Consider the following 18246-nt stretch of genomic DNA (forward strand, 5'->3'; position numbering starts at 1 on the left):
TTCAGATGAGCAGGCAGACTCCCAGGAACTGTTCTCGGGCCCCTGCCCTCATTGGCAAAAAATGGTTCCTCTCCCACCGGAGGAGTTTGTCGTGATCGATGCCCAACCTTTGGAAAGTTCCCGGGGTCCGAGTGATGAGGCTGGGGACTTCCGGCAACTGTCTCAAGAGCTTTCAGTGGGTGACGAGGCTGATGATGATGATGAGACACAGTTGTCTATCAGTGAGGCAGTAGTAAGGGCAGTCAGTCTGAGGGAGGAGCGCACAGAGGATTCGGAGGAAGTGCCGCTGGACGATGAGGTGACTGACCCCACCTGGTTTGATAAGCCTACTGAGGACAGGTCTTCAGAGGGGGAGGCAATTGCAGCCGCAGGACAGGTTGGAAGAGGCAGTGAGTGGCCAGGGGTAGAGGCAGGGCCAGAGAGAATAATCCCTTAACTGTTTCCCAAAGCACCCCCTCGCGCCGAGCCTCCGTGCAGAGGCCAAGGTGCTCAAAGGTGTGGCAGTTTTTCACTGAGAGCGCAGACGACCGACGGACAGTGGTGTGCAACCTTTGTCGCGCCAAGATCAGCCGGGGAGCCACCACTACCAGCCTCACCACCACCAGCATGCGCAGGCATATGATGGCCAAGCACCCCACAAGGTGGGACGAAGGCCGTTCACCGCCTCCGGGCTGCACCACTGCTTCTCCCCCTGTGCCCCAACCTGCTACTGAGATCCAACCCCCCTCTCAGGACACAAGCACGAGCATCTCCCGCCCTGCACCCACACCCTCACCTCCGCTGTCCTCAATCCCATCCAGCAATGTCTCTCAGCGCAGCGTCCAGCTGTCGCTAGCACAAGCGTTGGAGCGAAAGCGCAAATACGCCGCCACGCACCCACACGCTCAAGCTTTAAACGTGCACATTGCCAAATTGATCAGCCTGGAGATGCTGCCGTACAGGCTTGTGGAAACGGAGGCTTTCAAAAGCATGATGGCGGCGGCGGCCCCGCGCTACTCGGTCCCCAGTCATCACTATTTTTCATGGTGTGCCATCCCAGCCCTGCACGACCACGTCTCCCGCAACATTGTGCGCGCCCTCACCAATGTTGTTACTGGGAAGGTGCACTTAACAACGGACGCGTGGACAAGCACAGGCTGGCAGGGCCACTATATCTCCCTGACGGCACATTGGGTGAATTTAGTGGAGGCTGGGACAGAGTAAGAGCCTGGGATCGCTCACGTCCTACCCACACCCAGAATGGCGGGCCCCAGCTCGGTGCTGGTATCTGCGGCAGTGTATGCCACCTCCACTAAACTTTCCCACTCCTCCTCCTACGCAACCTCTACCTCGCAATTAAGATGTGTCAGCAGCACGTTGCCAGCAGTCGGTGTGGCGCAGCAGCACAGCGGTGGGCAAGCGTCAGCAGGCCGTGCTGAAACTAATCAGTTTAGGAGAGAAGAGGCACATGGCCCACGAACTGTTGCAAGGTCTGACAGAGCAGACCGACCGTTGGCTTTCGCCGCTGAGCCTCCAACCGGGCATGGTCGTGTGTGACAACGGCCATAACCTGGTGGCGGCTCTGCAGCTCGGCAACCTCACGCACGTGCCATGCCTGGCCCATGTCTTTAATTTGGTGGTTCAGAGGTTTCTGAAAAACTACCCATACTTGTCAGACCTCCTCGGCAAGGTGCGCCGGGTCAGCGCACATTTCCGCAAGTCCAACACGGACGCTGCCACCCTGCGGACCCTGCAACATCGGTTTAATCTGCCAGTGCACCGACTGCTGTGCGACGTGCCCACACAGTGGAACTCTACGAGCTATAGTGGAATACCAACTCCAACATGGGCGGCGCAGTGGGAGTCAGCTTCCTCAATTCTTTACAGAGGAGTGGACATGGATGGCAGATATCTGCCAGGTCCTTGGAAACTTTGAGGAGTCTGCCCAGCTGGTGAGTGGCGATGCTGCAATCATTAGCGTCACCATTCCTCTGCTATGCCTGTTAAGAAGTTCCCTGCAAAGCATAAAGGCTGACACTTTGTGGTCAGAACAGGAGACGGGGGAAGACAGTATGTCGCTGGATAGTCAGAGCACCCTCATGTCTATATCTCAGCATGTTTCGAAGGAGGAGGAGGAGGAGGGAGGGGAGGGGGAAGAGACAGCTGGGCCCACTGCAGAGGGTACCCATGCTGCTTGCCTGTCATCTGCTCAGCGTGTATGGCCTGCGGAGGAGGAGGATCCTGAAAGTGATCTTCCTACTGAGGACAGCGATGTGTTGCGTACAGGTACCCTCGCACACATGGCTGACTTCATGTTAGGATGCCTTTCTCGTGACCCTCGCATTAGATGCATTCTGGCCACTATGGATTACTGGGTGTACACACTGCTCAACCCACGGTATAAGGAGAACCTTTCCACTCTCATTCCCGAAGAGGAAAGGGATTTGAGAGTGATGCAATACCACAGGGCCCAGGTGGACAAACTGATGGTAAACTTCGCATCTGGAAGCGCTAGCGGCAGAAGGGGCAGTTCCGAGGGCCAAGTAGCAGGAGAGGCGCGGAGATCAGGCAGCATGTTCAGCGCAGGCAGGGGAACACTCTCCAAGGCCTTGCCAGCTTTATGGCTCCCCGGCAAGACGGTGTCACCACTCCCCAGTCAAGGCTGAGTCGGAGGGAGCACTGTAAAAAGATGGTGAGGGAGTACGTAGCTGATCGTACCACCGTTCTCTGTGATGCCTCAGCTCCGTACAACTTTTGGGTGTCAAAGCTGGACACGTGGCACGAACTTGCGCTGTATGCCCTGGAGGTGCTGGCTTGCCCTGCCGCTAGCGTCTTGTCAGAGAGGGTGTTTAGTGCAGCTGGGGGAATCATTACAGACAAGCGTACCCGCCTGTCAACTGCCAGTGCCGACATGCTTATACTCATAAAGATGAACAAAGCCTGGATTTCCCCAGACTTCTCTTCTCCACCGGCGGAGAGCAACGGAGTCTAAAGATTCTTTTTGCTGCAACCGCAGATAAAAGCACTCCTCTCTATCACCAGGAAAACGGGGCATTTATCTTTGTCAATCTGTCTCTGACATTAGTCGTCCTCCTGCTACTCCTCCTCCAGAAACAACATGTCATCGCGCTGAACGGCCAATTTTTCTGCGGCGCAAAAGGCTCATCTACATCTACCAATGTTTTGACAATTTTTCAACGTTTCAAAAGTATTGATACTTTAAAAAGGAACCAATTTTTTCAACAGGGCTGCCTACAGGCTCTGTTATAAATTAAGCAACAGGGAGCTGTATCTTTCAAAAAATATTTATGGGTTTCACCTGCCCTCTGGGTTGATAAATTTTTCAGAGGTACACTTGTACTCTTGGTACACTTATTTTTCGGGCCCACGCCTACACTCTTATCCAACTAATTTTTCCGGCCTTCGCCTACGCTCATGGTACCCCAATATTTCAGAGGTTGGCCTATACTATTGCTACCGAAATTTTTATGGGGTCTGCCTGCCTGCCTATACTTCTGCAACGAGAAAGTTACAGGGGTCTGCCTATACTGCTGCCACTTACATGTTACTGGGGTCTGCCTATACTGCTGCCACTTGAGTGTTACAGGGGTTTGTCTATACTTCTGCTACAGAAATGTTACTAGGATCTGTCTATAGTGTTACTACTGAAATGATACAGGGGTCTGCGTATACTGCTGCTACATAACTGTTACTGGGGTCTGCCTATACTTCTGCCACATAAATGTTACAGGGGTCTGCCTATACTGCTGCTACAGAAATGATACTGGGGGCTGCCTATACTGCTGCTACATAACTGTTACTAGGGTCTCCCTATACTTCTGCCACATAAATGTTACAGGGGTCTGCCTATACTGCTGCCACCTAAATGTTACAGGAGTCTGCCTATACTTCTGCTACAAGAATGTTACTGGGGCCTGCCTATACTTCTGTCACGTAAATGTTACAGAGGTCTACGTATACTTCTGCTACAACAATGGTACAGGGGTTTGCCTATGCTTCTGCTACAGAAATGTTACAGGGGTCTGCTTATACTGCGGTGACAGACATGTTACTGGGGTCTGCCTTTACTTCTACAGAAATGGTACTGGGGTCTGCCTATACTGCTGCTACAAAAATGTTATAGGGGTCTGCCCATGATTCTGCTACATAAATGTTTCAAGAGTCTGCTTATAATGCTGCTACTGAAATGTTACAGGGGTCTGCCAATACTGCTGCTACATAAATGTTACAGGGGTCTGCCCATACTGCTGCTTCAGAAATGTTACTGGGGTCTGCCTATACTGTTACTACAGAAATGTTACTCGGCTCTGTCTATACTGTTACAACAGAAATGTTGCTGGGGTCTGCCTATACTTCTCCTAATGAAATGTTACTGGGGTCTCTCTATACTGTTACTACAGAAATGTTACTGGGGTCTCCCTAGACTTCTGCAACATAACTGTTACTGGGGTCAGCTTATACCTTTGCTACAGGAATATTACAGGGGTCTGTGTATACTATGGGTGCACTAAGTCTTCCCATCGCAGTGTTCTACCTATCTGGCCCGAAAAAAACCCCAGACTGACTACGGCATGGCGTTTGGGCCGCAGCCAACATGTATTTCCTCTCACGTAACCTCAGCTATCCGGGGCACTGGAATGGGATTTCTTTCTGTACCGTCTGTGTGGTCCGGCTAGCCACCCATGCTGTTGGTGCACGCTGACTTGCCATAGCGGAGTTGTACCTGCCTGGCACTTTTTAAAAAAAAACAGAATGTCTAGGGCATGGTGTGTGGGCTGCAGCCAACATGTATTTCCTCTCACATAACCTCAGCTATCCGGGGCACTGCAATGGGATTTCTTTATGTACCGTCTGTGTGTTCCTGCTAGCCACCCATGCTGCGGGTGCACACAGACTTGCCATAGCGGAGTTGTACCTGTCTGTCCCCAAAACACTGACAGACTTGGGTAGGGTGCAGAGTGCAGATGGTTTACCCCTTGCGTTGTCGATGAGGTTTCCGACACCCAAACAGAATGAGTAGTGTGTGGAAACATGGAGTCCCCATTGCTATGTCACTCGCAGCACCTTGGGCCACACAAGGTGTTTGCTGGGACAGAGGCTGACCCAGGGCCCGCTCACATACTTCCCACACCGAGTATTGCTGCATTGTGGAGATGTGTAGAAGTGCTGGGCTGGCAGCGGACTCCCCTTTATGCCCACGTTTGCAGCTCCTGATGGAGGTGGCAAAGGATTGGAATGAATATGTCGTTTCCATCACTTTCGTAGGCTTTCCTGATTTTCACAAATAAAAAACCTTAGTGGAGCATGGGTCATATACAAAAATGCTCGAGTCGCCCATTGACTTCAATGGGGATCGTTACTCGAAACGAACTCTCGAGCATCGCGGAAAGCTCGACTCGAGCAACGAGCACCCGAGCATTTTGGTGCTCGCTCATCTCTATTTATGAGCTTGGATCTGCGAAATTGAAATTCATACTTATTTTGCATGAGGTTTTATAAACAAAATCAAGATTCTTTTTCAGGTCCATCAAAATTTTATCAGAGAAATTCTGCTTGTTTAAGCCCCTGTTTAATATGTAACACGAGGTCATCTATTTCTTTGTCTTTTTTCTTCTCGTATGCTGCTTTTTTTTTAAAGAAAATGACCCTTATCACAGCTTTATGAGTGCACCAAATAAATAAGATTGAAGTGTTGCCATTATCATTTAGGGAGAAATATTTCTCTAAATGGTTTCAAGTTTTATTCCAGAAGTCCAAGTCATTAAGAAGGGAGTTATTAAGCCTCCAACGTGATGATGGGGCTAGGTTAAACACCTCACTGATAGCCCAGGAAACAGGGTCATGGTTGGACCAGATTATAAGGCCTATCTTAGACTAGTGGGACCTTTGTAATATCCATTTGTCTATTAAGAAGTATGCAGGAGTATACTCTAAGCGGGTGTGAGAAGAAAGTATAATCTATCTCACTGGCATGGTATATTCTCCAAAAATCGTATAGATCATTTTGGAATATGAGGTCATGTATGTCCCGAGCATCACTAGAAGGGTGTGGGCCACTATTGTCAAGGGAGTTGTTAGGGACAGCATTGAACTCTTCCCTAACTATCAGTGCCCCTTGCTTAACACTTGAAAGACCATCTAGAACTTCCCATACAAAAGCGGCTTGTTTGGTATTCGGGGAATAAATCTAAAGGATAGTGTATAAGGTATTGTTGATCAGGCATGTTAGTATAATAAATTTCCCTTCCTCATTTGCGACCATATTTAGGGATTGAAACACCACTGTCTGTTTGATAGCTATTAACAATCCCCCCCCCCCCTTTTTTTTTGTAGCATAAGAATACAAAATGTGGGAAATTTTTGTTTTGAAGTCTGATAGAGACTATTTTGTTTAGGTGAATTTCTTGGCCACAAAGAATATCACAATTCGGATTTATGGCTTCTTTCCAGAGGATAGACTGTTTAGAAAGTCTATTGAGACCTTTTACGTTAATTGAAGAAATTTTTATGACCATGGTATATAATGTGGCATTTTGCGCTGCACTTGCAGGGGCCACCCACACAGCCCCTGCCCCCAGAAGCCGCTCCAAGGAAGGCAATGTGTAACTATGAGAAGAAGCCAACAGGGGGGTAAATCAGGGGTGACTATGATCCAATGATAAGTCTGTAGCTAAGTATTGATATAAGTATCTTGACCATGACACAAAACAAAATATGAATATAAAATCAAGCAAAACATTAACAAAAGTCCTGGTTATATGTGAACCAAAATGGGTGCTGTAAGAGAAACACTTGTAAGCATCTGTAATGGGGAAGGGTGGGATGGACAGCATGAGAGAGAAGTGGGAAAGTGTCTCCACATCCAGGGATGGGGAAAGTAGGCCAAGGCATACAGGGATTTAAGGCAGCTTTCAGAATATTCGAAGAGCTTGGGAAGTTGGTGCTTCTAACTGGAGCAGCTAGGAGGCAGTTCTATGTTTATGTAGGGGTCTTGGAAGGGTGCTTTTGTGGAAATGTAGACCATTCCTGGTTTAGGGATGGAAGTTGTTCTCTTAAAGCCTTTGTAAACCTTGCGAATTCTCTTCCCCTGGCGATTGTGGCAGGAGAGAGATCTGCGAACAGCTAAATCCACTGGATATAGGTCAGTGAGAAACTCCACTAGTTGTGAGTCACTAATAGTTTCTGGAATATTTCTGAAACGGATGTTATCCTTCTTTGATCTGTCCTCCAGATCTGGCAGATTCAAGTTAATCACAACGATGTTATCCTCCGTTTCATTGTGAGCGTTCACGAGAGTATTATGAGCAATGACAAAGTCCTCCATTTTTTTCTTCGAGTTGAGAGGTGCATTCACCCATTGCTATATTATAATTAGTTGAGTATGTACAGTACATGCATAGTTGAGTATGTACAGTACTTACCACCACATGTACTGCTCCTCCTGTGCTCTCCTGCTCCGCTTCCCGACAATATCAAACAGCCAGCAGTGCACTGACAGACTGCAGTTGTTACGAATCACAACTGCAGTCTTTCTGTAGAACGCAGCAGCTCATGCCCAGGGGGTCTGCAGACTGTAATTGTCTGCCGGCTCCTTGGTAATGGCCCTCCTCTCCTTCATTGCCACCCACAGCTGGAGCACGGGCAGTGGGAGAGAGACTGCAAATTGCAGTGGGCCGGGCGGCCCCCGTTCGCTAAGGGGCCTGGGTGCAAATGCAACCCTAGTGGTACGCCAGTGCTTGTAACCTTTTGTCAGATGTGGAGGAGCTGAGCTTACTGAATGCAGGGGAGAGAAAGCAGAGATACAGTGTCTACTCTGCCCATACTCACCCTGTGTGCTAAAGATAGGGGCAGAGCAATTACATAGAAGGGAAGGCAGGACGACCTGAGCATGCTCAACCAGATTGAAGAACTACTAGAGTTTGTGTCCAGAAGCAAACAAGGGTAAACAGAGTGGAGATGGGATGTTCGGGGGGTAGGACGTCAGGACTGGTGTGTTTTCAAAAAAATGAGTGAATTTGCAGAGAGGAATGATTTTAGATATACAACTCACTGAGCAAACAGAAACAGACATTTAACTATTAACCTTCACACCTAATACTCAAGAAGGAGACACAACCCTAGACCACCATTGTTAGTAATTGTAACCCCCAGAGTTCCTTAGATCACCAGGTAGATTTTTTAATTAGTATGAAATACTTTTATTTATTTATTTTTTCATTGTTTTAACATGGGAAGCATCTTATAGTCAGGCACTTCTTATAGTCTACAAATACAATATATAGATAAGGGTAAATATACTATAGAAGAAGACCACGAGGCTGCTATTAAGAACTGGAAGAGGGGGTATGGCCGTGATTAGTATCATACAATCTGCTATTGGCAGAGGAGCTCCCATGCAGGACTTTTCTCTCCACAGGAATCTCATAGTTATCAAGTAAGGAGAAAGGAAATTGGTCCATGGAAACACCAGGCCCTTCTGTCTTTGGGGATAAAGGCAATCCCCATACTAGGGCATCAATTTGATCTTTACTACGGAGACCCTCCCTTCTATGTTTCGGGTAAAATATGTATTTCTATGATATCACCTATTTGATAACAGACAAGTCACATTTGACAGTTTAGGGCAATTTATAGTCATGGTATGTAGTCAACCCAAATCATACCTATATGGCCCAGGTGCTTTTTGGCAGGGAGCTCATATTATACATATAACAGAGGTCTATAATACAGCTGTGTCCATTTGTCCTTACTATAAAGGAATTCATTGTTTGATACATAGCAAAGAGGCTCTTCCAGGTGAGACTCTACAAGACAGCACCAGAGATGTCACCTTCCTGAGGTGGGACAATGATATCCAATGCCTTCATTAATATTAAAGTTGCAAAACAGACCAGATTAATATTACCAAGATAGCCAAATGTTGTACTTACCTTTCCAGAAAAGAGGGAGCATAATTACAAGACCGGCACGCATGCTGCTGTGCTTTATGTGCCTCATCTTGATACAGAGACGAATCTTTATTTAAGATCATGTATAGATTGAAGATGCTTTAGTGCACATTAGGTCTTACTTTAAGTCTGTCCTGTTGAGAGTCCTTTAAGAGTAACATAGAAGTCAAATAAAAAGCAGAATATTTTATGTCACTATTACGATGATTACATTTTATTTTACCATGATTAATATAAAACTATTGTAACTAGGGGATGTGGTTTTGCCGCTGGAGTGAATGGCTGCTCAGTGCAAAGCTCCAGATCCAAGTGGGCCCAAAAGTGACTTTCCAGAGATAAAATATAAGGTTCCTCGGGCCTCACTTGCTGCTAAGATATCCAGGATGCCGTGGAAGAGGAATCAGACGCCTGCGAAGCCGGAGAAGCTTATTAATTTTTACTTCTCCTGATCACCGAAACGAGACCAAGATGGAGCTGTGGAAGCTTCAGGGGCAGCTCTCCTGTATTGGAGCCTACAGACCGATCTTCAGATGGATTCTGCTGAGTAACAGTTGGGAAACAGCCCTATACCTTTGAAAAGCAAAGATTTGTATGTAGGCCACGCTGTTCAAATCACTCCCGCACCCCTGTGATTCGGAGAGCAGTCCACAACAACAACATTATCATCTGCACAACCACATGGCATTAGTGGCCTCTTCTGCTTTTGCTAGCCCAGCAAAATAAAGACGGCATCAACTCTACAGAGGGGTGATACAGTACTTGGGTGAGTGATCAATCACCTACTAACACTTCACCTTTGCCAATGGCAGACACTTTTGACGATACCCCATTATCTGACGCTACTGTCACTTTGCAACTATCTCTGCAATCTAAGTTTACTCAGCTAATCCAACCCATTAACTCTCCTATTACCGGGGCAGAAAACAGATATTTTTCTTTACAGAGTTTGCAGTATTGCACAATTACCTTATTGATGCACATTACATTGTAGAATCGAAACTAGATAGACTCAAAGCCAAAGTGGCGGATCTGGAAGACAGGTCACGCCGCAGCAATGTAAAATGTCGAAGGATTCTAGAAAGTGTGACCGCCGCTGAACTGATGCAATAGCTACGAAACATTATGAAAACATTGCTGCCAGAGTGTTCATGGCAATACATTGTAATTTGCAGAGCACATAGACTTTCTTTCCCCAAACATCTGGTAGACAATTTACAAAGAGATGTCCTGGCCCGAGTCCATTTCTTTCAAAGAGGAATAGCTGATGGCTGCAAAGAAAATAAACCCATTACCTGCGCCATATCAATCATTATCTTTGTACACCAATCTACCTGCAGATACTCTAGCAGAAAGGCAACAATTACTTCCTGTTTCTACGACACTGTGGAACAATAAAATTCCATACAAGTGGGGATTTCTAGTCTCCTGATTACCAACAACACCAGCTCCGTCGTCAAATCTTTGAAAGACTGGTTAAACCTTTTATGACTTTTTACCAACCAAAGGTCCTACTCAACATCCTCAACAGCTGACAGGAGAATGGTGCACTGTGAAACCTCGTATGCAAATTCAATGTTAATTGATAAGCTTGCCCTGCTGGTGTTTAACTATGGAACATTATAACCCCCGAAATACCTGAGAACTTATACCCCAAACAAACTGTGCAGCTATAGAAGAGCTGTTGACACTTCTTCCCTCACTCACTGGTCTGAAGAACTGTTTGTTGTTAATGTTACATCTCTCAATTTTTTGTTCTCTACTTTTCTTGTTACATACCATGTACACTTATGGGCCCATTTGGCACAAGAGAGAAAGCAAACGATAAAAAATTCTCTGCACTCATAAAGGTTGGAAGAAAAGAAATGAATATTTGTGTCACTTACAGGAAGAGGAGGGGGTATGAGATTAAATCCACCCCACCATCCTTTTTTATCAGACAATCGATAATTAAATTCTTTAATCCAGTAACGGAACAAGATAACTGGTTGAATGCCAGTATTCTTTATTTGGTCTCTTACCCCATCTTCTTCATTTAAGTGACGTGAATATTAAGGATGAGCGAGCATACTCGGTAAAGCACTACTCGTCCGAGTAATGTGCTTTATCCGAGTATCTCTCTGCTCGTCCTGAAAGATTCGGGTGCCGCTGCGGAGCGGGGAGCTGCAGGGGAGAGCGGGGAGGAACGGAGGGGAGATCTTTCTCTCCCTCTCTCCCGCCCGCTCTCCCCTGCTCCCCGCTGCGACTCACCTGTCAGCCGCAGCGGCACCCGAATCTTTCAGGACGAGCAGAGAGATACTCGGATAAAGCACATTACTCGGACGAGTAGTGCTTTACCGAGTATACTCGCTCATCCCTAGTGAATATTAATATCTTTTCTACCAACCCTTATGAGCGTAGAGAATGTTTTACTGTTTGCTTTCTATTTTTGTGTGATTGTTCTCAGTAAGAGAAACCAAGTAATCTTGTATATATGATACCTTTTAATGGACCCTTCGCCAGGCTAATGAATGAAACTAGTTTGGATGGCACACAAATATAACATACAGATGAAGAGGGGAGGAGGGACACCCCTCTTGATCTAAATAAATATTCACACACAGAAATTTGAGACTTAGAATAACACAAGACAATCTGAGCAGAGAGAGAAATACTCAATAAGTCCACTGAGCTGAGGTATGTGACAGTTTTATGTCTCTTATCTCTAATGCACCTAAGAGGAGATGGAAATAGACTGCACATAGAAGATGGAAATACTACCTCTGCAGCACCACCTATAGGATGGCAACATTCTTCAAAAAATTTCTGAATTTATGTTATATTTGTGTGCCATCCAAACTAGTTTCATTCATTAGCCTGACAAAGGGTCGATAGAACCCGAATGCCTGCTATAACATCATGTATTTTGTTATCTATTAAAAGGTATCCTATTTACAAGATAACTAGGTTTCTCTTACTGAAAACAATCACACTTTACTCTACTGGCTAACACTTTGTATTTTCTACACCAATCTTTTTTTTTTTTTAATTTTGGGTCTTTCTGCTGCTCTTCAATCTTACTGGATGGCTCTACAACTGAGCATTGGGGCCTGAAATTTATTCAGTTGTGCTCTGAAAGCTTTTCATTCATATGTGTGCCGTACAATTTTTTTTTTTAAATTACACAATTGCCCCAAAAAAATGAAAATCATAATTTTTTCCTTCGGCTTTGCTTAGATTAATTCAAAATGTTAAATTTGTACACCTCCTTATTTGCAAAAAAAACAAGTTTTTCAAGTGTGCTTCCAGAATAAAGTAAATAGATGGAAATATATATCTCATTAAAAATTTGTAAAGTATGTTTGCACATATTTGACAAATTGCCATTGAAAATGTGAGATAATAACATTTTTTTCTGAATTTTCCAAATTTTCGCACTTCTAATAAATATGCACAAAGTCTATCGGTCTATGTTTGTCACCTAAATGCAGTGGCATAAAAAAAATTTCAGAATTACTTGGATATGCAAAACCTTTACAGAGTTATTCTATGTTAAAGTGAGACATGTCAGATTTTCAATAGTTGGCCTCGTCATTAAGGCACAAACAGTCTGGGTCACTAAGGGATTAAATGCTCACAAACCTTCACTGCCTCAAGGTAACCCAGATATATTTAAAGTGTTTTCCAGAGGCACCAAAGGGATAAAACCTATATATACCTTACTTCATGATCATGTAACCTTTTAAAAATCCACTAAGGGAAGAGGAGAGGGAGTTAAACCAAGTATTCAGGGACAAAGAATGGAAACAAGCCTTTATCTGACACACAAAGCACTTGAGTGTATCTCACAGTTGTAGACATTAACAAACATAACGCTACATTGGTAGTCTACACCAGTCAGTCTGGACAATATATACCCCAACTGCATGACCGATTGCTGGAAGAATTGCATCGGTAGGGGAACACTATTGCATATATTGTGTGATTGCCCTTTACTTCAACAATACTGGAACTCCGTGTTCCAGACGCTGTCTTCTTTAGTGGCATGTATGGTTCAGAAAATCCATTTTCTGCACTTTTGAACATTGGCTCACATGCAATCCCACAGAAATTTCGGATTTTTGGATGTAAGATGTTAGCTTTATCCGATTTGGTTCTATTGCTACACTGGAAAAGTATTAATGTCGCTAATCTAAAAGAAACAATAGCTTTGGTTAATCAGACTTATGTTTATGAGAAAATGCTTGCGGGCAAAACCTTTATAATTTATGGGGAATATGATGGTCTAGCTCCTATTATATACTTGATTTATTATAAATCCTCATGCAGGAAACACCCATTAACCACCATAGCAAGATGGTAAAGACTTGGAGCACTGACTGAATGAATTCCCTTTTACTTAGCACCTATTTATTCTGTTTTCATGCCCTTTCTTTTTAATATAGTTTTCAGTTTATGGACTCAAATCATATCCTTTAATTAATGTAAATCTTTTATTCTGTGCTATCTGAGGTGATATGATTGCATATTTTCTTCCATGAAAGTTGATTGCTTAACTGCTTGCATTCTATTTTGCAATTGAAAACTTTAATAAATACCATTGAAACAAAAACTAATGTAACTATATGCTACTCGCTTTCTCTTTGTACAGATTTGTTACACACATATACCTCTGCAACCACTAGAGGAGTAAACTAGACAGACATTACAGGTTCCTTAAAATGTATGCCAGCTGTACAATTCTGTCTTTAATTTGCTCCCCTATTTGCCAATTTTTGAGCCAAAAAGAAACTGTCTCTTTATCAAAGATGAAATCCTGTTAAACTATATTATCGCATGACTTAGTGTAGACTGGAGCACTCACCTGGTAATGTGTAAGATAACGGTAATATAACACACGGCACCTCTGACTGACCCCTCTGTCCTGTGTTACCTTCCACTGACAAAGTTCTTACCAAGCTTCCTCTCTTCCTCTCATGTTGCTTACGAGAAAGCTCTTGCTTGCACTCATTGCTTAACATTCCTCTGTTTTGTAATTTCCTCCGGCCGCTCTTCCTTCACTTTTTTACATGTAATCTTGTCTGCATTTGTTTTATGAAGCATAAGATATTATATTTGCATTGTAGTATTCCCCATATTCTGCTTAAAGGGGTGGTCTCGCGAAACAAAGTGGGGTTATACACTTCCGTATGGCCATATTAATGCACTTTGTAATATACATCGTGCATTAAATATGAGCCATACAGAAGTTATTCCACTTACCTGCTCCGTTGCTAGCGTCCTCGTCTCCATGGTTCCGTCTAAATTCGCCGGCAGCTTGCTTTTTTAGACGCGCTTGCGCAGTCCGGTCTTCTCCATTCAGCACGAGCCGCTTCAGTGTGCTCCCCGCTACAGCTCTTCTGCGCATGCGCAGACGAGCTGTCACTGCTCGGGAGCGCGCTGGAGCGGCCATTCTGTACCTTCCTCTGTTAGAGGAAGGTGCAGAGCTGCCGAGCTGTCCGGAGAAGCCGCCCAGCTGTCCCGCCGTCCAGCTGTCCTGGTAAGTGATGGGCCGGGGGGGCTGCCGCTGCGCCGGGCTGCGCCGGGGGGGGCTGCCGCTGTGATGGGGGGGCTGCCGCTGCGATGGGGGGGGCTGTCGCTGCGCCGGGGGAACTAGCGCTGGACCGGGGGGGGGGGCTGTCGCTGCGCCGGGGGGGGGGCTGTCGCTGCGCCGGGAGAACTAGCGCTGGGCCGGGGGGGGCTGTCGCTGGGCCGGGGGGGCTGCCGCTGTGATGGGGGAACTAGCGCTGGGCCGGGGGGGGGGGGGGCTGTCGCTGGGCCGGGGGGGCTGCGCCGGTTACCTTCTGCCTGGCGGTGGGTGACAGGTCGGCCGTGTTCACTCCAGGGGTCCGGTCGGCGGCTCCGGGGCGTCTGGTTGCCATGGAGACACAGCTGGTAGCGTCTCGGGAGCGCGCACGTCGGGCTACAGCAAGCGATGCGAAAAGAGCTGGTGGCCATCTTGGGAAAAAGTTTTATAAGTTGCTGAAACGCTGGAACGGTAAGTAGAAACCAGCTAGGAAAGTAATTTACAGGGGTAATTAGTAATGTATGTTTAATTAGGGGGACTGGGCAAAAAAAAAAATTCACTGCTTCCTCGAGACATCTCCTTTAAGTAGAGATATAGCTAATGATGATAAGATAACTAATAGTGCTCGGCCATTTCCATCATTCCTATTGAAGTCAATGGATCGCAACGCACTATTCATTTCAATGGGACTGACAAAAATAGGGCATGGCTATCTGTCTGCGCCATTAAGGTGAATGGAGCCACAGCTGCAGATGTCCAACCAGCCGACCATTCTCAACTACTGTCAGGGAACTGGGCTGCAGGTAACTGGGAGTTCCTGAAAACTTTCTGCAACCCCTGTCGGTACCTACTTGTCCCCCTAGGCTAGGCCCTAGGGTGACAACTGGGCGACAATCCCTAGACTCCCTAGGGATGCGGGCAGAGTCAGACTAACAGACAAATACAAGAAACAAACAAACACAAAGGCAGATCAGGTAATCCGGGTCAGCAACGAGAGAGAACACGGTACAAGGTGTCAGGTGAAGGCAAAGTCAAGTGCCGAGCAGGTAAGTCAAAGCAGGAGATCGATACAAAGGAACGCAGGTGTAGCTGGAGGCCAAAACATACACTGGCAAATACTCACAGGAACTGAGAAGTTTAAATCCTGTCAGAACTCCTGCCCCAGCAGCTGATTGTGGCAGGAAGCTTGACAGCAGCAGAAGCCAAAACCTGGATGCTGGAAGAAAGCCCCCGGCTCCTGCTAAAGATAGGCAAGCATGCCCACGAGTCATGGCACCGGGAAAGGCCGTGCGGGATTGCACCCGCCGCATCCCAGCAACTAACTAGGCGCACGCCTCCTGCACACGGGAGTGCGCACCCGGAGCCCGGCGTACTGGATCACGGCGGCCAGGAGAGGTCCCAAAAACCGGGTCTCCCCTGCGCTGCACCCCCACAGCCTAGGTACTAGGACTAGTAGTGCGGGCACAAAGACCCCCAAAGCTGCCGGACCTGGCAACTACATTACAGAGCTAAGAAAAGGGATACTGCACTGTGAAGTAGGGGGTGCAGGTCATTCATTTTCAAGATCAGTTGAACCCCATGCATTTTTCAGTTTTTACCCTTCCACTTTTTTAGCCCACCAGGGAAGTTTTAATTAGCATGAAATATTTTTAGTCTATTTTCTTTTGTCTAATCCTGGGTGTGCCTTATAGTCCGAAAAATATGGTAATTGCTGTTTAAAGGTTTTATAATAAAACTTCACATGCATATATCAATTATTTAATAACATCCATGTAACATGTGTGATATATAGTATTGAAACTATAGGGGGTGTAAACACTGGTGTACCACTAGGGGTCACAGGAGTCGCAATAGTCACCCAACTCCTTAGAGAATGGAGGCTCATGGGCCACCACTATATGTTGCTTCACCACCATGGGCCAGCTCTGCGTGACACTCAGGGAGGGGGAGGGTCATTACCTGAGGCAGCCTGCAGCCAATTCAACACTGCAGACTCCCTGGTGTGCAGTCCTCCCTACCACTGACTGCAGTTGTGATTCCTCATATCTGCTGTTTATCAGTGCATTGCTGCTTGCGATTGGTCCTATCGGAGATGTCTGATACCAGAGGAGAGGAGCGGGTACCATGTGGTGTAACTATATATGTGCAGTATATAATTATATATGTGTAGAAGTCATATAATATGTAACGAAGATACTCAGGTTACACCAACTTGCTACATATCACTGTTCAAATATGTGCTGTAGCACTCACGACAGCAAATGGCATCATCACAAGCACAGTGAACATGAAGGTGCTGGAGAGGTAAGATCCCTGGTGCTTCAGATCACCACTCCCCATTTTAATGCTCTCTATGTTTTCGCTATTGAGCATTGAAGATGGGGAGTAGGACAGTGTATCACAAATTCTCGAGTAGTTGTGCAAGACACAACAGGCCAGCACTACCTTGCCTATGGTTTCTGGAAGCAAATTAATTGTGGTTTGAAATATGCAGAATTGGTTGGCCATAATGCTAAAAGCATTCTCCCCCATAGGTCTTGCTCTTGACAGCCGATAATTATATATTTTCTTTTCAGTGTCCAATAGTCTTTGGAGAAAAGGTGTTAGTAGATGTGCCTGTGGTGGAAAGGACTCCTCTCCAATGAACACAAAATTCAAATTTTGTATTGCTTAGCAGTTGCAGCCTGTTTGCTTGTAACATCTCCATGGATTTGGTGTGGTCTAATACACTGCAATCCGCTACTTGCCTATTCTTGCTGACTTCTACCATCAGGAATTCATAGTTTGCACTCACGTAGGCCATAACGATTATGCTAAAGCAGCCCTTGTAGTAAGAGCCTGAGTGTGCAGGCTGTGAGATCCCAACGCATTAGTTCATGAAGGGGGAAGGACTTTGTGAGCCAACAGAATTTTGAAAACTGGAGCAAGAGGTTGATGAGGCAGTAATCCTCTCACTAACTGACTGCTCCTCATTGTATCCAAAGCTGAATTGGGTATAGTTGAATGATACATGAGACGTGATAGGAGAAGCTGTAATTGGTTAATGAAAACAGAGACATTCTTCCCTTCTTTCTGATGAGTTATTCTATAATCAACAACCATTTATTCAGGATCGTTGAAAATGGTCAGACAATACTTGTATATAGTCTTTTGCACTTGTTCCTTCATGAGTATCTCAGTACAAGTGAATTAATTATGCAGCAGGGATCCGCAGGCTCTCACTAATATGGCGTCTCTTACCCTCTTCACTGCAGGACCACTCCTTCAAACATTGAAATGTGTGCTGTTTCCATATCTCAAAGCTCTCTTCTCTTTGTGGCACTGGTATCGTGCCAAAGAATATCTTTAGCTTCTTATGTGTGGCCTGCAGACCCTGAGCCAACATTTGAGTCAACTCGGTTAAGGTACACATTACGCTCTTGCTAGTCAAACTTCCATCGCCGGTCATACTGGGAGTGTAACCAGCTAACAGGGGTTCTGCTTTCATGGAATCAGGAAATGCAGAATCCCCCATATGTGCTAGGGGAAGATGCCCCTCTGAGCCATACTGTCTCTTCATATTACAGTAAACCTACTTGTATCTCAGCAGTGCCTCCAAATGTAATCCTGTATAGGGGGGAATATATACTGTATATTGACCCTTCCCAACAGGCCCTGGCACTAACCTGTGTGGTACACAGAGACCTGGCACCTTGGCTAATTGGAAGAATCAGCATAATAGTGAGTTTTCTCTAGTCAGTGCCTCCACTTAGGATA

The 18246-nt window shown here is 45.8% G+C and overlaps 2 protein-coding genes across 2 annotated transcripts in view; both read right to left on the bottom strand.

Annotated features, from left to right (window-relative positions):
- The window catches only part of LOC136631365 (sialic acid-binding Ig-like lectin 13), a 34365-nt gene extending 25392 nt beyond the window's left edge, over window positions 1–8973 (bottom strand). The window contains exon 1 of the mRNA XM_066605634.1: window positions 8931–8973. Coding sequence (XP_066461731.1) covers window positions 8931–8973 — 43 coding nt within the window. The remainder of the gene's footprint in view (window positions 1–8930) is intronic.
- The window catches only part of LOC136633617 (sialic acid-binding Ig-like lectin 13), a 103273-nt gene extending 89377 nt beyond the window's left edge, over window positions 1–13896 (bottom strand). The window contains exon 1 of the mRNA XM_066609376.1: window positions 13789–13896. The gene's annotated coding sequence lies outside the window, so the exon portion shown is untranslated. The remainder of the gene's footprint in view (window positions 1–13788) is intronic.
- Window positions 13897–18246: the final 4350 nt, after the last annotated feature.

This window comes from Eleutherodactylus coqui, chromosome 6 (genome assembly GCF_035609145.1).
Source record: "Eleutherodactylus coqui strain aEleCoq1 chromosome 6, aEleCoq1.hap1, whole genome shotgun sequence".
NCBI classification, from domain to species: domain Eukaryota; kingdom Metazoa; phylum Chordata; class Amphibia; order Anura; family Eleutherodactylidae; genus Eleutherodactylus; species Eleutherodactylus coqui.